This window comes from Enoplosus armatus, chromosome 20, assembly GCF_043641665.1.
Source record: "Enoplosus armatus isolate fEnoArm2 chromosome 20, fEnoArm2.hap1, whole genome shotgun sequence".
Lineage (NCBI taxonomy): Eukaryota > Metazoa > Chordata > Actinopteri > Centrarchiformes > Enoplosidae > Enoplosus > Enoplosus armatus.
The window spans coordinates 2,829,201-2,849,904 of NC_092199.1; the positions used below are offsets into that span (position 1 = coordinate 2,829,201).

The following is a 20,704-nucleotide window of genomic DNA, read 5'->3' on the forward strand; positions in this document are numbered from 1 at the left end:
TTGCGTGGGGTCAAATCTGTTTCCACGAAAATAAATTAGTAAATATTATTCAGTTTCAAGCACTAATACCCATTACTCTCTACCTAAATATATACAATAGCAAAAAACAATGTTACAAAGTTCCATATAAATTTTGCAATGATTATACGGGGGATTTAGGGGGACCCACACTGGTCTACGGCTGGCTCTTTAGAAGCGACGGTAAGGAAATGATGGTTCAATGGTAATTTATTTCGTTAGGCATAGTTTAAATTTGAATTTGTTCGGTGCTGCGGCTTTTTATTTCGCTGTTCTGTCTCGGTTCAATGCAGTGTCAACAAATCTCAAAGCAGTCCGTTCAAAAAATACTACCAAGTGAAATGCAGTCTGATTGTGTCCTTTCGTAAGTCTGAGCCCCCCCTTAATTCCCCCATTACTTCCTCCTTGCCCCCCTCCCTCTCAAGGCCGCCATCTTAAGTTCCCACCTACCTGAAATTTCCGACCAGTTTTCTTTTACTAAATTCTCGTTGAAGGAGTCGTCATCCGCGTAAAATCGCACTCAATCCGTAATGCCAGTAATCCAAACTGTCTCCCGGTACCCAACGAGGTACCACTAGGTCTGTGGGAAGAAGTTAAAATACGGACCGGGAGAGACTGGGTTTCGGCGCAGAATGTAGCGGTCGCGGGGAGGAGACTTTACGCAGCGAAATGGTGGAGGATCGCTGCTGCTGACAAAGTACAGAACACAGTGAAATCTCGCGAGATGTCGTCAAGCGCGCCACTTGAAATGTTGATATTTCTGTTAGTCGTATATTGTCAGTGGACTGCTAGATTAAATATTGCAATATAATCGGTTTATTTCACCTTAACCTTAATGTTTTATAAATCGCAAGGAGACTTGTATTAACGTGACTGTGATAGATCACAGTAAGATTGTAATAGGTCATACTGTTTCCTGTCCGCCTATGTTCACATATAACAATAGTTTTTGTAGTAATTTCGTTTGATCCTTGAGCAACAAATACAACCTTTTCTTTCCTTTTGGATAAGTTTATGATCACAGGACCTGGACATTTGATGCATGGTGATATATGTAAGACTTACTCATTATATATAAAGCCTAGAGGAAATAAGTGAAGTACTTTCCTGCTCATTCCCTTTAAATGCAGGCGCTTCAGTTTTGTTTTGGTCTGTTTGGATAATAAATAAAAAGATACTTTATTCATCCCAAGGGAAATTCAAGTGCCAATGATAGTCTGTCAGATTGTGTGTTAAGTAGTTTATCTGAGATATTAAGTATAAAAAGTCTAATATTTAATAAAGCTGAAACAATTAGCTGATTGACAGAAAATTATTCACCATTTATAATCAAAAAGTGAAAGAATTCACTGGTTACAGCTTCTAAAATGTAAATATGTGCTGGTTTTCATGGTCTTCTCCAACAGTAAACTGAATACCTTTGGGCTTTGGACAAAGCAATAATTTTTGTGTGTTTTTCACAGTTTTCAGATTTTATAGACCAAAAGAAAATAATTTGCAATCAATAATGGAAATAACAGTAATATTCAGACTCGGAACAAAAGACCCACACAACAGAGTAAACAACAATTCATTTAATAATTAATCTTTGTGGTCTCTAGGGGAGGGGTTTGAAAGGTATAAAATGGTCATATTAAAATAATCGACCCAGTCTTTTCCCTCTCAGGATACCCACTGTCTAGTTGTCTTTTGACACAAGTACATATATTTTTTTTTCAGTTCTTCAGCAGATGTCCCACTTATCCATGTATATAACTTATTTTTGTTGATGAAACAACTCAACAGTTCAATGTACAAGGCTCCCATAGTCCCAAATGGATAGAACACACAACCAATGACACACAGGCAAACCTCCTTCTCAGCGCAACAAAGTCATCGATGAGATCCTTGAAGAGGCCAGAGGTTGCAATGGATACGGCTTAATGTTCACAAGCACTAAACAGTTTTCTGTGAAGCAAGCCTTTTGCTTTGTCTTTTGCATGATTTGAAATCAGATTACTACCTGGGGAGAGAGAGTACTGGTTGATACCCGAAACAAAGACAAATAACATAACAGTGAATATATTTATTATTATAGAAGATAATTAATGTTAAGAATAATAATTACAAAGGCAATTTCTCTAGACTACTATAATCTGGTCCTGCACATATAGTCAAGAGGAGACTGGGAAACAGTTACAGGAAGCTCTAAAATACTGTGTTCACTCACACAGTGTAGCACAGTTCATTTCGCCATTCATCCTTTGAAAACAAAAAACAAGCCAAAAAAGGTTGAATCTCATTATCAGTGAAGCTGTGGGTTTGGGTTGAGATTTTTGGGTAAAGCAGGAAACTGAGGTGCGATGCTTACTGATCTTCATTAAATGGTCTCATCAGTAATCTGTCTTTTCACAATGACAAAAAAGACACAAAGACAGAACAGAAAGCACCACTTCACCACTGTATTTCTAAAGACCCTCATCCACAATACCTAATCAGGGTTGATTTATGTAGAGGAGGGCTTTATAATATCCCATGAGTTAACCAAGCTGAGGATGAACCCTTGACATGTTTTCACAGTGTACATCCCTCTGGAAGTCATTTCCAATCCACCTGGAAAAGGCTTGCTTAAAAGCGTGGATCATAATTCACCTGACAAATGAAAGAAAGCTGTCCTCTGCCTCTTCATACAGCTTTCCAAATTGACTACTGTAATAACCAACAGCCAGTATAAAAAAATACACCAAGGATGCACAGAAACCATGTACCTTTAAATTGCACTGATAGAACCATTGCGCATATTCCAAGTCACACTGATGAGTCTTGCATTTCCCTCCCTACCATCATCTCCAGCCAGTCATGGTTACCCTTTTTTGTGGGGAGGAGGGTGCTGGAGCTGGTTTGGTTGTGTAACTGGGAGGGCAGGGTTTAGTCTGCAAGAGGAAAAGGGGGCAGGTTGAGAGCAGCACAGTGATCCTGACATTTCCCTTAATCTCCTCCAGTGTTGTCCCTGTACTATCTGGACTCTCCGTCTTTGTGGGCGCTGTACAGTGCCAGCTCACCTGGCCCTCCAAGTCTAGAACTGCGGGGAGGTGTGGACGACCGGCTGGTGATGGACGGAATGAGTGGAGGCGGTGCCCCCACTGACAGAGCTCCCACCAAGCCTGCAGGGGTCTTTGCCAGGATGCCATTGGGCACGTGGTGTGGGTTTAGGTGACCTAGACGGGCGTAGAGGCCAGCGTGGTGCTGGGCAGCAGGAGAGGCTCCATGGGGGAGCGAGTGGGACAGAAGGCCAGGGTGGAGCTGCTCCAGGTGAGCGGCAGTAGCAGCATGAGAGGGGCTTAAGTGGTGAGAGCCAGGAGGGAGGTGTGGGTGCATCCCAAAGTAGCGAGCCCGCTCAAAGTCTTCCCTCAGGATCTGTGCACGCTGCTCCTCATCGATCAGTCCTCCTCCTGGGTGTCCAAGGTGAGGAGGGCGGTCAAAATGATGGGCCATTAGGCCAAACTCCTGGCGGACAGCAGAGGTGGAGGCAGAAGAGGTAGATGTAGGAGGGTGGTGAGGGGCGGCTGCTGCGGCTGCAGCTGCTACAGCTGCAACCCTCTCTGCCTCCAGAAGGCGCTGATGCTGGAGCAGTCGGGCCAGATGTGGATCGGATCGCAGGGCTAGGTGAGGGTCTGCCCGAAGTGCCAAAGCCTCCCTACGATGCTGATGTTGCTGCTGAGCCGCCAGCTCCCTCCAGGGGTCCCAGGTGAAGCTATGTGGACCCTGTGGGTGTCCGTGGCCTGGACCATGGGCGAAACGTTCTCCTCCTGGGCCCACTACCAACCCTGCAGCACCTGCTGTGCTCCCCAGATACGCTTCAATGGCCCTGGAGCGGTCCAGCAGGGAAAGGTGTTGGTGGGGAGGAGGGTGGTTTGGAGTGTGTGACATGAGGGGAACACCAGGGGTGGGAGTCAGTGATAAAGAGGAAGAGGAAGGGGTACCAGACCTATGGTGGTGTGGATGGCTGTTGGGGCGTTCAAAGCTGTGGTTGGGTGCAGGGGGAGGCAGGGTGATGGGGATATGCTCCGGCTCTTCTTTCCGCTCCTCTTTGACTTTAACTGGCGGGAGAAGCAGGGGAGGTTTGGAGACTGGTGTTGTGGTCCGGTCAGACTTCTTGGCCTGAGACAGAGAAGTGACAGAGGCAGAAGCTGCTGAGGAAGCAGGGAGGTTGCCGTCTCTTTGGGAGTGTGAGGGTTCGTTGTGGAGGCTGTGTACTGTCGGGGCCAGTGGGCGGGGGTAAAGGTCCAAAGGAGATGGGGCTGAGCGGTTGGAGGGTGGGGGAGTAGTGAGCACAGAAGATGAGGAAGACCGTGGTCTTTCCCTGTCTGCTACTAAAGATGAAGAGCCAAGAGACAGTCCACGTGAAGACACTGTTGGCAGCGGCCTCTTATCCCCATCTCGGTCTCGCTCGCGGTCTCTGTCTCTATTTAGGCTGCGTGTCAGGTCCTCAATAGGACCACTGCTCCCCGCCAGGGCACTGCTGTGGCCATTAATGTGGGAGACTGGGGTGCTACTGCGGGGCTTGAAGGAAGGGGCAACTGGAGACATTCTCACAGGTTGTCGGCCATACAGCATATTGTCTCTGCAAAACATAATGTGCACAACAGTTAGACGGTCTCACCGATCCTTCTATCACTTTAACTACAGCAGACAGCAGGCAGCATGGATAATGACAAGCTATATAAAGATATGAGAGGAAATATTTGCTGTATTCTGTTGTGTTAAATCTGTATTGTGTGTTTTATTGTGACTGGACAGGACCCCATCTCACTGGGGGATCTGTGATCACAGGACTGCCTGGAGTAATGTGGGTACTGATTGCTAGTGTGTACCACCTCATGTCAAGATATTCCTTTAATTTAAAGCCAGTATTGAAATCAGCTGAAAGTCATACCTGTCCTTTTCATCCTTGATGTGGGGAATGTCTCTCCTCTCGCCTTCCTTCCCTCGATCCCTCTCGTCCCGCTTGTCTGCCCCTTTAGCCCAGTTAGGGCCAGCAGGGAACCCAGATGGGCCACCGTGTAGACGGTTCCATGGGTCATGATGGTTGGGGTTGGGTAGGCCTCCAACCACACCAGCTGGGGAATCTTTAGGGCCAAACACAGAGCTCGCTGCGGACCAAAAAGACATATTTTTTGTTAGAAAAACAAACAAAATTAAATATTACAAAACTGCTCTTGCCATCTTGTGGGAGTAAAATACACATGCTTTGCAATAGGCTTTGTTGTTGGCATCTAAAAGTCAGTAAAAACTCTTTAAGTAACACAAGTCCATTTTATGATCCATCCTTCATAAATGATCAAACCTCCTATAACCCTTTAATTTATGTGCTTTAGCACTATGGAACTTTAATTAACAATCTCTCCCAGCTTAGTCTAGTTGTTCCAACACAACTAAACGATGGGACAACCTCCCTTAACAATTTGACAGAAATGTCCAATCCAGGCTTTCGTGTTGGACTTTTATTTGGACTGCTTCCAGTCTTCACAGCTACTCAAATTGATACATCTAACCTTGTATATATCAATGACAAAGGCCAGCACAGCCAATCACAGCATGTCTCTGACAGTGACAGCTGAGTTGTAGCTGTGCTATAAGACAGGAGAGAAAAGCCTTAAGGGAGGAGAACAGCAGAGAGTGATGACAAACAAAGTTAAGACAAGTTTATCCTGCTCAGAAGTGGAAGTAGGGCTGGCTGTTTTATCTCAAAACTCAGCTGTCAAGTAACAAAAGTTACTATGCTGAGTGCTTGGTCGGATTCTTAGTCTTGTTTACTTATCAATTAATCAGATAATTCCTGATTAAAAATTTTTTTTTGTAAAGTTTATACTGCATATATGTAGGTGAAGATCTTCTATGGCTGTTTGTGCTAGAAAATGTTATACACCTGATGCATTTAAGAAGCATCCTTGGAGAAAAACATGTTGACACTAACCAGAAAAAAAGTAATCGGTACCAAACCCCAAGGGTTTTGTCTCAGTTCTCAGTTCCTCACAAAATATCTGCTGCAGTTGTTTTAAGAGACTTCTGAGAACCCTGAAATGTCAACGTAGTTATTTTTGAGGAAAAAATTTTGTTCTCTGTAGCTGGTTATCTTCCACTCGTGCCATTATCAATCATAAATCTCTCAATTTATCAGTCTTTTTGGAAGCAGCCACCAGTTAGCTAACAGTTAGCCTTACAACCCCACCCACCCATTAGCTGCTGAATGTAAATTTTCAATCCCTTACCTTTACCAGTACTTGCAAATGATAATAATATCATAATATTTTTTTTTTTTTTTTTTTTACAAAATCTTAATTCAAGATGTTTACTGTCCTTCATGATATTAATGTATGATCTTATTTTGTAAATTGCTATTTTACTTGATCTTTCTACAGAGATGTCAGATTTGTTGTGGAATGGTCTATGGAGGCCACTGCAAAACTTAAAATATGCATTAACTGCCGGTGAGCTCATGTGTATGTGCATGAAAATATAGTCATGGGTTAAAATGCAATGCTTTACGGGCACCGGCTGTTTTGAACAGACTCAATTGGCGATGTTAACCAGGATAGGTGTGACTCAACAAGCCATAACAAGCTCATCATCATATTTTATTAGCAGAGTATGGAGAGGAACTCCAATCACAGCAATTTATGTTTTACGATACTCCCACACTCAGATGGATGTGCTGATGATTTCAACATTTAAAAACAGCACTACGTTGGCGAGAGAACTAATTGTTTTCCACCCACACGTTACACCCTTTGACTTAATCAAAAGCAACCTGTCAACTTTTTGTAAGTTCCATAAATTACACTTATATCAGTGACAAACCCTAAATACTCTTTAACACACAGGTACATACTGTACCTTACAGCATCTACCCTAAAGACAGAGCTCTTGAGTAGGACTTAAAGGACAGGTTTGGATTTTTCAAGTCTGTCTTAATGCAATGCTCATATGCCACATGCATGTTGATTTATTTGTTTCTGTAATTATTCCTCTTGTCCATACTGGCCGTGACATGATCCCTTCCTAGGGTGACTACACTGTGAAAAATAAATGAGGGACAAAATCAACAGTATTCTGTGCAGAAATGCATTTTTAAGTTCAGCTGAAGCTAATATGAGGCTACAGTCTTTTTAGTACAAAATGACCTGTGTGCTTCCCCAGACAGCACTTCCTTGTTGAGGTGTGGAGGGGAGATACTTCCTGGTAGTTGCATCCAGGTTTGTTGCTAGCACACCAGCAACAAATCTCCACTTGATTTGGCTAACTCAGACTGCTGAAGCCTCATTTTAGTGCCAGCTGAGCTTTAGGATGCATTTTTGAACTGGAGGAGGACGTGGATGTTGTCCCCCATTTCTTAAGTGGAGTCACATTAGGAATGGATCACTTCATGTCCAGTATGGAGAGCAGGAATGATCAACAGGGCCGTCTTAAGCCCTTTCTGAAAAAATGCAGGCTGCCAACGCGGGGGGGGGGGGGGGGGGGGCAAAAAGCTGAACCTGGCTCAACTTTTGCTGCAACTCACAGATCTCTTTCTCAAACTGGACTTACAGGACCGGATTTCATTGTCTCTCAGGTACCTGCACCTAAACGCCACGACTTGCGCCCACTCTTTCAGCATACATATGACAAGTGAGGATTATATTAAGACAGACTTTAAGCCTCGTGTTTCAAGAGTAGAGATACTGTAAGACTGACCCAGTGTTGGGCTGCCAAGTCCTCCAAAGGCACCAGAACCAAGGGCTCCCAGTGGGGTGAAGGGTGGGGATCGACCATACGGATCTAAAACACCAATGCAGATAAACGTCACAACTACTGTGTTGATACAATATGCTGAAACTTCTGAAATGTCTCCAGTCAGATGTAAGAACACGGACACAACAATCAAAAATACTGTGTGCTAACAGTTTTACTGCATCACAACTTTAGCTGACTTCCAAGTTACATTAAACATAACGGTTACGGATTCATGTAATTTATGAATGGTCAAGGTCAAAGTAAAATCTGGAGTGTGTGAATCAAAGTGACAGACGTTGGTTGTGGTGTACAAGTGGCATACAGATGTGCCTTTTAAGCTGCGCTTACCCAAGTGTGCATTCGGTGCCAGGAAAGAGGAGTGAGGCGTTGATGGAGAGATGAAAGGAGCTGAGGACGGATTGACTGGCCCTGAGGGAAAGTAGTAGTAGTAAAGCAAAAAGATGTCATGAGTAATCAAATCAAGGACATCAAGCTACTCACACACTTCATGCTGTGACTTAAGATAGCAACCCTGTCAAACCTCAGCAACACCAAGGAAAAAATAGCCAGACAGTTTGAATACCATCCTTTAGTCATGTGGCACAGTTCAAACCAACAATAAATTCACATTCTCAACTGTTATTGAGAGACAAAAATGTTTAGGCATGCACCTGTGGCTGAGAACAGACTGGGGGGTCTGGTCAGATCATGAGTGGGAGGCATGGCTCCTCCTATGGGCCCCAGGGGGCCCAGTCCCCCAGCTCCAGGAAGACGGGCCAACAGGTCACTACGGAAGTCCAACTTGTGAGGATCAGCCTGCATCAGCTGAAAGAGAATTTAAAAAGGGGTCATAACACTTTCCATCTGAAACTCTCTCCGTCTACTGAGTGAACTTCTCACTGGGATATAACGACTATATGATTTTATTCTCTCAATATAGCCATTCATTTACAATCAGGGAAATTCAATATGTGACTTCAATAAGTAACACATACCTTTACTTTTTTCTGATGGCTTAGGATCATCCAGGCCACATATACATGCATAGCACACCATTTTCCTGGTTTCTGCACAGCATAAAAATCACAGGGGTTTACTATGTTATTCCATGAATATTGCATGTACAACTTTAAAGCCTTTGCACACAGAGTCAGATGTTCTCCTTGTTGTTCAGAAATATCTTGCCTCTACAAAAGATTGCGGTTTTCCAGCTGGAGATAAGGTTACTTGAGAGCACTCAGTATAAGTTTGGGGAAATACAAAAGTCAGTGAAAAAACATAAGCAGCAATACAAGAAAATCATGGGGGGGAAGAAAAACCACAGACATTATACATGGGGTAATTTCTGGGTCTGAAATATCTAACTGGGTGTGCAAGGGCAGAGAATAGACCAGTAGCAGTCAAGATTACAAGTGAGATTAGTGCAAAGAGTAAGTGAAGCAGTGAGAAAGTAAAACAGGCTGAAGATTTTAAGGAGCCAAGGGATTCAAAAACATCTGTTTTTGCTTACATTACTGACTTTCAACGATGTCCCAAATGGATCAGTTAGCTACAAGAGAACAGAAGTGTGAAACCACTTTCAATCAACATCTCTCACTCTCCATCAGGAATAGTTTTGCACTCTTTACTGCTCTGACTAGGCCCATGTTGCAGCACTTCCTAGCCTAAACTGGCTGTCCACATCTCTACAGTTCAATGCCAACAAAAGGAATAATGCAAATTATGTAAACTTCAGGTTCTAAGTAAACATGTTCTCCTTACCCTGGGGTCTTTGGGCTGCAGGTGGTGAGGCACAACCCCAAGTCGTGCGCTTATATCAGGACCCGATCCCTGAGGGACAAGAGGCTGTCAAACACACAGCAAAACACATCAGCCACAACCTACTGATCTACAGGACTATAACTGATTAACTGGTTAACAGCTGGTTAACTGATGTTGTTCTGTTCTTTTTCAGTGCCATTTTTCATGTGTTCTCAATATAACTGAAGCAGGGAGGGCCAAGCACTGCCTACATCACGACAGATTCTTAAATCTTAAATCTTAAAGTAAGTTAAGATGCAAGTTGACAAAGGTAGACTCATTATCAAGCCTTGTAGCACCCCTGCTGTCAGAGGGTCAGGGCTCCTCGATAAATTACTCTCCAGTGCTTGTGACATTGTCTGGGAAGTCCTAATTGTTATAAAACACGCTTCATATTTTCATCCCATTATGAGTATTCAAATAAACGGTCACTCTGGCCAATGTCGAGACAAAAAAATAAACCAGGTAATGTGAGATGTCCCCTGACAAAATGACGTCTAGGAATAAGTAACACAAAGATGTAAAGACAGTTTTTCTCACCTTTGGCTGAAATGCTCCTTGCAAGGAGCTGAAAGGCCCAGTGGGAGGAATCACAGGCTGGATACTCGGCACTGAGGGCGGTGGGTATTGTGGGAAGAACTAGCACGATACAGACACACCCGTATATAGATTAGTGAATTAAATCAATGCAGTTTTGTACACTTTAAATCTTATTATTGTTTAAACTGTTTCAAGACCAATAATAGAGCTGAAATGTATTCTCAGCCTTGTTGTTTTATCATTTAATCTGTAAAATATAGTCACCTACATAATCAGTACAGAGTATTATACAAAGTACTCACAGGGTGTCGGTACAGCCCGTCCATTTTGCCAGGATACTTATCAAACTAAAAGACACAAGCAATGCGTGGGTTAAAACATCTATAAAAAAAACAAACACATTCCGGCCACACTGGAATTTCAAGTACGACACAGATGTTCAGCACAACAGCAGAGAGCATCTCACCAGAGGCGGTGCGGTAGCTGTGGGGTGCAGGAAGGGCGTGAAGTGTTGGTGCGTGTGCGTGTGTTGGTGCTGGTGGTTGTGCTGATGGAACTGGAAGGCCAGGGCCGGGATGCTCGGCTGGTTCTGAGACGTCCGGCCTGATGAACCCGGTGCAGAGCCTGACGCTGATGGACCACCGGGAGTGGAGCGGCCCGCAGATGCTGCATTATTTTCAGCCCCTGGGGCGCTGCGCCTGCCCTCGCGCTCTTGTGAATTCAAGAAGTGGGAGTTTAAGTTTTGACGCATTAATTCCTGATCTGTAGTGGAGGGTGTCAAAATAAGGGAGAGAAAATAAATAAAGTCAACTATTGAAAATAAAACGTTCACATCATAATCACACCACAGATTGCCTCTGTCATTTAAGTATAAAAAGTACACAATATGCGTAATGTTGATGCATTATAGTGTCTGCTTTTAACACTTACTTACGCTACAGTTAATTATACACAAGAATAAATATAATACAGTACAACATGCAGCTTCTGCTTTATAAAAGGAATGCAATCAGACTTAAGTTCATCAATATACAACTTCCTCAACACCCGAGACGAACCCAGACAATCGTCAGAGGAAGTCAGGGTTTGTTTTGTTTTAGTAACATATTAGTCATCATGTTCCCATGAACAACTGAAACAGACCAACAGACTTTAACAGCAGTGAAAAGTACGATTCCTGTTGACTGTACCTGCTGCTGTTGAGTGGGCAGTTACTTGTAACAGAGGTGGAGGAGGAGGCAGGCCAGGTGAGGACGTGAACAGGGCCCCAGAGCTGGCTCGAGATGGGGGTCGGAGGGGCCCTGAGGATCCTGGACCCCTAATGTAGGGCAGAGACACACTGGTAGAAGGAGTCGGGGGGCGCATGGAAGATGAGGAAGATGCAACAGATGAAGCAGATGAGGGAGGTTTGACTGGGGTGCTGCTCCTGAGAAGAATGAAAGCACAAGTATAAATGATGTTTGCCATTTATAGACCACAAAACCATTCACTGAAAAAGAATTAAGCCAGCAGGGATTCACTGTAAAAACAAAACAAAAACAAAAACAAAAAAATCCCATACCTGTTGTAGATGGAGTGAGATCGTCCAGGCAAAGTGAAGGGTTTGGGTTTGGAGAGTGGGGGGCTGCCGTTGTGGCGGCTGCCGTTGCCGTTGATCGGGCTGGGCCGGGGGACCGGCCCTGAGGCTGTGAGCGGATGGGAAGGCAGGCAAGAGAAGGAGGCAGAAGAAGAGCCAGGGTCTGGGAAATGCTGCTCCAAGTTTTTCTCCTGGCTTCGCTCCAGGCCAGATACTCTCGGGGTCACCATCAACCGTGAGACACCACCACAACGGGCCGGTAGAGGCGGGCAGTTTTTGCCCATAGATGTGCCCATGTTTGCGGGGGCAGGGTCCACAGCTAAAGAAGAGAACACCAGTCACCATTTTACCTTTCCTGTACATTACAGCATAAAGTGACAGTAATATGGGTGAGAAAGGCAACATATACAGAGAGGGACCACAAATCCAAAATACGCAATAGTGCTTAGTGTTAGAGATCCAAATTCTATGACAGAGTCAGAGTTGGTCTGAAATAGACACCAGGAAAATTAGAAAATTCTGGTTTGGGTACAGCTCTAGGATGTACCCTGAGGCATGGACACTCAGTCATTATTGACTACATCCACACCATGAAATGCCAAAATACTGATCATGTCAAACGTACAGCACAGTGTATGCTGTGTATTCTGATCCTAATATTTTAAGATAATCGACTAATATCAACGTCCCATTTAATTAAAATGTAATGACAAGAATGAAAACAATCCCAGCTACTTCAGTAATTTCCTGTTAAGATCTAAATATAGGCTTGTGAGGGCTCAATGACTGACACATCAGTTCACTGTTTCATGAACGTAAAGCAGCAGGAAAATAAATTGGGCTGGCAGCACTGAATTGTTTGTACCTTTCCTCGTACTGACTGTGAAGACTGGGTCCATGTCATTGTCGGATGCCTAGATGGGGAAACAAAACAAAGTTAATTTCATCTAAACTCAACTCAATACCATATCAAGACTGCATCAAGTGTGACAGTCTATATATGACGCGCTCTCATTTATGTGTCTTGACTTTGCCGTACTTGCTTTTAATTTTTTATTACTTTGTTTAGTGTGATGCACCAAGGGAAATTCCTGGTATGTGAAAACCTACTTAACCTAACCTACAATAAACCAGATTCTGAACAAATCAAAAAATATCTTTACAAAGAGAGAATACTGTCTCATGTTTTTTCACCAAGTAATGGCAACAAAGACACCTCAAAAACTATGACAAGCAGTGCAAACAGTGTCAAGTGTCACACATTCATTACCTAATAAGAAAAGCCTGCAATTAATATTGATAAGATAACAAGTAAGCAGTACCTTGTCTACTGTGTCACTCTCTGTGTCACACTGAAAGAAGAGAAGGGGGGGGCACATCCAGATTTGCAACTATTAATATACTTTGGGCAATGTACAGTTTTAGAGCAGTTTGCAGAAAGGCTGCTCAGTGTTACAGGACACTGATACATCAGAACATCATGTTCACTAAATATTAGAAAAGAAACTCACAATGTATCCGGTCTCCAAAGGATGTCCCTAGAAAAAAAGAAAGAATACAAAGTATTAGCTCCAATTGTTTTCAAATAGGTTTTAAATAATACTAAATGGAAACATGTTGGTCATTTACAACGATTTAACTTTAAAAAAGGTCAAATATGTTTATATAAAATTATCTTTCCTGGTTGTAAGGAATCACTCTGCACTGCTATATTAACCAAAACACCCGTGAATGATGCGTGTTGTAAACCAGTTTTACAAGGTTATTTTTAATGGCAGGGTGTACAGGACAGCAGCACTACGGAAATGTAAACATACCTATTTGATTAAGAATTAGCGAAACTTCTCATATGACAAGTTGAAGGGTAGATCCAACCAAAACATTAAAGCTCAGTAGAGTCATAACTCATCTGTTCACCTCTATCCTTCTCCTCTTATTTCTACTCTTGTTCCAACAGCTGCTGGAGTAGCTGTGCGGGGCTCCTTCCTCCGGCTCGGACAGCGGCCCTCCACCATTCTCCTCGGGCCCTCTCTTCCCCTTGTTCCTCCTTCCCAGCATATCAGTGCGCTGACTGGGCTTCAGAGAGCAGTCCATCTGATAAGAAGAAAAAAAAATCTGTGTTTACATGTTTACCAATAAGCATGAATGTGTACGCCTGTGGGCAAAGACCACAGGCAAGTTACATGGAGATTAATGTCCTGACAGACCTAATTTCTGCAAAGTTTCTACTCTTCGTGATCGCAAAAATAGAAACAGCAGAATGATGTAATGCAATACAGCAGACTCCATGAGACTATTACTTCAGCTGTTTGTGTGTTAACTTAATTATATGGTGTGTTCTGAGATCGTATTTTGTGGTCGAGTTGTATTGAACTTGTTTTTAAAATGTGATTCTAAAATTTTGTCCGCATTATTTAAAAATATCAAACAACTTGCTGGCTAAAAAAACCCTTCTGGCATTATTTTTTTCAGATTTTTTATAGTGATATACTGGAAAATATTACCTCTTAAAAAAGGGGGGGCAGTCACAATTTCAAAGTGCTCACAGACTGATGAGAGGCTGCGAGTAGGCGTTGCTTGGCTTTACAGGGTCACAAGGTAAAAAGGGTGGGAACCAGTGACTTATATGCAAAGACAGTTTGAGGTCAAAGTAGTTCTTCAAACCCCAAGAGAGTTGTGTAGAAAAAAAGGTGAGGAGTTAACCATCAAAGAAAAGGGATTGTTTGTATTACGTGAAATATATTGGTGACTTAGATACAAATAAATACATTTCAAATGCATAACACAAGTGCAATCTAATTAAACAATAGCTGGAAATGATAAAGTGATGTTGTGATGTGGAGTTTGTAATCCAGGTGGTAGTTAGATGCATAAAAAGTTATGAAGTTTGTGTTGTAGCCAAAAAAATACTTGCATTTGGAATGAAGAATAAATAAAAGTGCAGAAAACTCAACATGAAGGTGACAACATGAAGCTTGTCTGTCCAACCGGTGGAACTGTTTTTAAATAAATTATCTCTTACAGAATAACTGCGGGCAGTTACTGTTAATAAATTCAGGCAGGAAATTTGACATTCACAAAAGGAAATTACCACATTCCACCAGTAAACACTTTTTTTTTTTACTGGTATGTTTACTTTCCTTCCCATTAGCGGTTTCAGATAGTAACCAACCATCAACCTTAGCATTCACTGGTTTATTTTACTGTAAAATGAAGTTACCCCAGAGAACAGCGGAAATGTATGCGTGTGTAAATAGGCAGTTTTACAACATAACATACTGGCAAATTATTTGGTTTCCTGTCCTGATGTAGAGGTCAAAGCAAATGCCACAAGAGCCACCCTGACAGCATATTTACTAATATTAGAGATTATTTTCTCTTCATCAGAATCCCATGTCTTGTGTCAACATTATGTAAATAATTATATTCATACATGTACACATGGAATTATATTAAAGCTCTAAATGCAGGTAGAAAGACTAACTAACCAATTTCCTGCCTGTCTTGATAGACAAACAACAGACCTGAGCAAGTTAGGAATTAAAAGTATTAGGTCAAGAGTCCAGGTCCAAGTACTTTACAAACACAATCTCTGCTGTTAAGTAATACACAATTATACTTTTTCTTGTGGATTAAATATTTTCTGTCTTTCTTTCTTTCTCTGAAAAGCCATTTGGCAGCTCATCAACACCTCACAGAATTAGAACATGAATAATTAAGGCCTCTCCAGAACCCATCAGAGGGATGCCTTGAGGTTTGGGGTTGGCCTGAGTGGATTGCTTTCTACAAGCAAGGAATGGTGTCAGAGTTGAGAGAGGAGTTCAATCTGCAGCTTTTTCACACCTTTAGCTGGAGGGAGGGAGGGTCCATCTGACGTGATGGAGAGGGTTAAGAGGACAACGATTAAAATGAGTCATCTAAGTTTCAACCTTACTGCTTCTCAATCAATTCAAATAAATCAGTGGGAAGGGCCGTGCCAACTGCCTGCCACGCGGATGATCCATCACTTTGTTTATACTTAAACGAAAAGAAAGGCTGTTTGATGAATGACAGCTGGCGCCTGGTGTAGAAATCAAGACATTTACCTCCAGTGCCTCCAAGCTGATAAAGCTCGCAATAGCGAAGCCATCAATGATGTCTTCCTCGCAGGACACAGACTCTCTCTTCCTCCGACGTGGAGGTCTGTGTCTCCCAAATCCGGGCCGGCATTCTCTCGCACCGGGACCCAGGACACTTTTTGTCCCACGACCCTCCCGATCGGAGCCTGAGGACAGGGATGTGGCCCGCTCCTCGGCCAGGTTCACTCTCCTCCTCCGCCGCTCCCTGTCGCGCTGTGAACGGGACCGTCGGCTCTGCCTGAATCCAGTGCTTCGGCTCTGGCCCTCCATGTTGAAACGGCACCTTCTTTTGTAACTCCAGTGAGACCAAAGGCACTTTATTCAAGTCCAGGTCCGGTGGAAGGCACCGAACCGCAAATAAAACACCACCACACAGGCCCTCGCAGGGAGCCCCTGTTAAAATGGCGTTAATGGAACCAGTGGCTATTATTTACCGTCCTTCGACAACAGTCTATCGGCATCAGTGCCTTTCTTTCGGCGAAATTTGAGTGTCATCTCAATGAATCTGAACGCAAACCTAGATCCACATGGGAATTTAAAACATCCACGACATACACAAATGTCAGGACATAGCAGACTGCGTCCCGTAGAAGGCTAACATTAGCTAGCTAGCAAGAAATTCAACCGACAACCAGATAAGTTATACGCATGTAAACAAAAAAGACAAGTCTAGTTGTGTTGCTGACAAAGCAGGCCAAATCGCCTCTAGATTGATTTCAAAATGAAAATCACGCCAACGTTGGCATTGCTCAATACAACTCTTTCGACTAGGATTTCCTAAATTTCTGCACACGCTGACAAATTTATTTGCCTGTTAGCAAAATTATACGGTTAGCTAGTTAGCAAGGCCAACAAACCCAGATATCCGACGCTAACACACCGGTGGCCGTGACATGATTTCGCGTTAATGTCAAATGTTAAGTATTATTGTTGACAGCTATTGTAAATTACTCACAATCTAAGGAGTAAAATGAGCTGTCTGGTTGAGTTCAAGTAGTTAATGCTAATGCTAGCTAACGTTAGGTCAGTGTTGACTCCAGCCAATTAGCTTTTGCTCATTTGGATAGCATGTACACGGCTAACTCAATACAGTACAATATATTCAGCCAGCGACCTAAGAATAAAACTATATTCTTGAAACGTGTCTGTAAAGACAGACAAGCCGGACAGTACACTATGAAGCTAACTAATATTCCGCAGCCACGAGGACAAAATTTTCTTCTGCCGAAATGTTGATGGCCGATAGAAATGGTTGAATTCGCATCACATCAAAAGAAAGACGTAACGTTAGCACTCTGGCTAGCTAGCGTTAGCCGATCCAGCTGTTAGCCAGCTAAGCCACAAGCAAGAACCTTTCAAATTTTTTTAAAGGAAGCAGGAAGAATACGGAAGCCTCTTTTGCGAACAATCGCCCGTAGAATAATGATATATGGCTTCTTTACACACAATTCTTCTTTCGTCCCACCTCCATCATAAAGAAAAAAAATCAAGGCCCAAATATCAAAGCCTCGGTGTCGATTTCCATAAACGAGGGTGTCGGCCAAGCCCCCGTTGGGCTGGGCAGCTCCTTCATGCAGCCTTCACTGTGTAATCCAATGTTTAGGATTAGTTGGACCACTCGCCGACGTTTCCGGTCAACGATTTCTTATACTCACTAAATCCAGTGTGCGAATACATACAGAGAGAAACAGAACGGCTCCGCTGCTGCCCTTTCTCAAGTTTCCAATTGGAAATTTATCGTGAAAATCAGGGAGACACAACCCTTCTCAGCCGTGCAGTGCATTGTGTGCGCCACTCTTCTTCCTCAGTCACTAAACTGGCTCGTTGGTAGCGCTGCTTGTGCATACTGCCACCATGTGGAAAGTGCCTGCTGAGTTATTTTTCAGCGCTTGAAACAAATTCTCTCCAGCTACTTTGACAGCTTTCCAGATATCAGATGGCTTTTTTTTTAAATGGTGGAATGTAACTCAGGGCATTTATTTACTTCAGTACACTACTATTACTACTTTACACCTCTACTCCACTAGGCAAATATTGTACTTTTTACTTCACTACATTCATTTGACAGCTGTATTTACTAGTAACTTTGTAGATTTAGATTATTGACACAACATATAAATCAACCAATACATTATGATGTATATTATGGATTAAGCTACCCAGCAGTATATGAAGTAATTTAAATTTGCTCCACCTTTACCAGCTGCAACATTGATAAAAAATAGCATTATTGTTTATCGAACTACCATATTTTTTTATTGACGAGGTCCAAGGTTCAGCTTTATGGTCATTATACAATGCAGGATTGCACAATGATTGCAATGACTACATATAGAGAAAATGTAGAAACAGTTATTCATTCTCCCTGTTAAAATCTAACAATATGGACACTAAAAACATCAAAACCAACCTTTATGTCCATAGTGTGTGTGTGAAGACAAAGACTCAAACACAGATCAACAAATACAGAGTCATTATGATCAAGTATTATTTTATTCAAAATAAAAAAAACTCCGTATTAACTTTACTTCACTTTAATAGAATACCTGGAACTTGTTTTTCGTACAGCATGGAGAAACAAAAACACTCACACAGTGTCAGCAGCACAACATACAGGCAGACATAAATACTAGTAGTTATTTCAAGTGAGCAACAGAGCAGTATTTTAAAGGATAAGCCTGGTGTTATTCTATATCTTTCTTACTGTCAACAAATCCCATTAGTAGACTAAATGTCTAGTCTCTCTTAATACTTGTCTTCTCTGTCTTTAGCACTCAGCTCCAAGCCCAATGGTTCCTATCAGAAGGAAACTGTGTATTTGTTGGGGACTATTTTCAGCAGCGGATTTATTGAGTTTGGTTCTCTAGTGAGTATTTGGGGCAGCGGGACGATGTATGTGGGATTCAGTCAAAATAAACTGCAGTGTGTGTGTTCATGGTAATGAAGGAACATGTCACTCTATCATCAGCCTTATCCTTTAAAGCCACTTCTGAAGAGCAAAATGTTCAGTTTCATCAACATGTGATTCTGTTGTCCATAAATGGCTATTTCTCAGCCCCGTTGCATCTTTGGTTTGAGTGCCGGCAGATATTCAGGGTGATCGTCGTCTGGTCGACCTCCTGGAGAACAGCAGAGAGTGCAGCAGAATGCCTGCAGCTACAGACACGTTGAGAGACTCTACGCCGGGGAATAACTCTCTGCCAGCTGGGATGGTGAGAAGGGTTTGGCACAGAGAGAGCAGGTCCTGGGTCAATCCTCCCCCCTCACCCCCCATCAACAACAAGGTGGGTTTAGTCATCTGAAAGTCTGAACACTGGGTGACAGGAGTCTGGGACTCCTCTGCTTCAGCTCCCACTGTGCCGACCACCTGCCAGCCCTGTGCCACCTTTAACTTGAGCATATCTTCAAGGTTTTCATACCCATACACTCCGATCACCTCCATGACGCCTGAGCTGGCCTTGCTGACCACCGGAGACAATGGACAGCTGTAGCGAAGACTGCTGGCGACTCTGTCCACACCGAGGAAATATGCAGAGCGCAGGATGGCGCCGAGATTCATCGGGTCCTGAATTCCCTCCAGGACGAGCCAGAGAGGGGTGTGGTTGTCTTTTCTTTCAGGTGCAGAGTCTCTATTTTCAGAGAGATAGCTCAGAGGACTGGCTTCCAGACATACTCCTTGATGTACTCGCCCTGAAGACATCTTGTCCAGATCTTTCTTACTGACCCGTTGGACTAGTACTCCTCGCCGATGAGCCTCCTCACACACCTTCAACACAGACGCCCTGTGAGAGGTTTCACCATCTTTTACAAACAGTTTTCGGGCCTTCCTTCTTCCCTGACTGAGAGCCAAGAGACAGGGAGCAATGCCAAAAACAATCTCATAGTTCTCTGCTTTGGAGTCCAGGGTTGACCTCTGTTTTGCCGGCCTCTCCCTCTCTGCAGGGAAATCCTCCAGACACAGTTTCCTGAGTTCAGAGGACACCCTGCTGTCGTCTTCCGTCCTCTGATTTGGCTTCTGCAAGACTGGGATCTCATTTTGCCACCTTTTACTCTGAACTGACCTCTCACGATCCTGCCATCTATCAGATACAACAGGCTTGTGTTGGACACCAGAGGTATTTAACACTCTGCGTCGTCTCTTCACCACAGGGTTGATGCCTCTACTGTCCTCTGGGCACAGGAGAGTAGCTGTGAGATGGTAAGAAGCAAACTGAGAGCCCACTCTTGAGATTGACGCAGGCTTGTGAAATCTGCTGGACACAACGACTAGCAACTTGTGCTGATGTGCAACACCGAGTATCCACATATTGAAATAGTTGGAAATATGTCCAAAGTCTCTAAGAAGGGTAGCTGCCCCAGAGAAATGTGGTTCAACTGCCTGAGAAGTCCATTAATCCAGCAGAGGATGCGTCCGCAGATTTCACAGAGCATCTATCATGATTACTGAAGACTGAGCTGTTTAAGAGTTGCCTTTGTTCAACCATCAACACCTACTATCTCCCCCCGTAGTCGGTCTGTGTCCTTTACACGAAATACGCACATGTGCAATCCAGCTGCGTAAAGCAAGCAACAATATGGCCGGATGTCGAGCGCTTTTACCTATAAAATAAAAGCCTGTTTTTAAACAAATCTTTATTTAACAAAACAATTGAACATACTTCATTGGGTACAAAACAAATACATAACAAATTTAATCATTAAAGTATTGATAAAATTTAGAAGAAAGAATAAATGCAGACATATAATATAATGCATGTCAAATGAGTATTAAGGCTGTATTTACCCAGAATAAGCATAATTGATTGTTAATAAATACTAATAACTATAAACATTTTTAGGCAAGAGTTTTATTCAACATTGATGTGTTGAGCAGTTTAATATGTGTTAAATGAGAAAAGGT

At 43.0% G+C, this 20,704-nt stretch overlaps 2 protein-coding genes across 3 annotated transcripts; both read right to left on the minus strand.

Moving 5' to 3' along the window:
* Window positions 1-1,577: 1,577 nt before the first annotated feature.
* fbrs (fibrosin) lies at window positions 1,578-16,156 on the minus strand. Of its 2 annotated transcripts, none has more exons than XM_070927381.1 (18): window positions 15,772-16,156; window positions 13,604-13,780; window positions 13,198-13,224; window positions 13,009-13,038; window positions 12,552-12,600; window positions 11,672-12,005; window positions 11,301-11,536; window positions 10,577-10,821; window positions 10,413-10,457; window positions 10,111-10,209; window positions 9,532-9,615; window positions 9,281-9,319; window positions 8,766-8,837; window positions 8,442-8,595; window positions 8,119-8,199; window positions 7,732-7,815; window positions 4,934-5,150; window positions 1,578-4,621 (listed from the first exon to the last, which is right to left on the minus strand). In XM_070927381.1, the coding sequence occupies exons 1-18, from the start codon at window positions 16,072-16,074 to the stop codon at window positions 3,013-3,015; spliced, it is 3,885 nt and encodes a 1,294-aa protein (XP_070783482.1). In that variant the 5' UTR covers window positions 16,075-16,156; the 3' UTR covers window positions 1,578-3,012. The 2 variants fall into 2 exon arrangements, with proteins under 2 accessions (XP_070783482.1, XP_070783481.1); XM_070927380.1 differs by having other exon boundaries at window positions 10,577-10,872.
* A 2,165-nt stretch (window positions 16,157-18,321) lies between these two features.
* Window positions 18,322-20,231, minus strand: mrm1 (mitochondrial rRNA methyltransferase 1 homolog (S. cerevisiae)). Its single transcript, XM_070927397.1, has one exon. It carries the CDS (start codon window positions 20,108-20,110, stop codon window positions 18,896-18,898), a length of 1,215 nt encoding a protein of 404 aa, XP_070783498.1. The 5' UTR covers window positions 20,111-20,231; the 3' UTR covers window positions 18,322-18,895.
* Window positions 20,232-20,704: the final 473 nt, after the last annotated feature.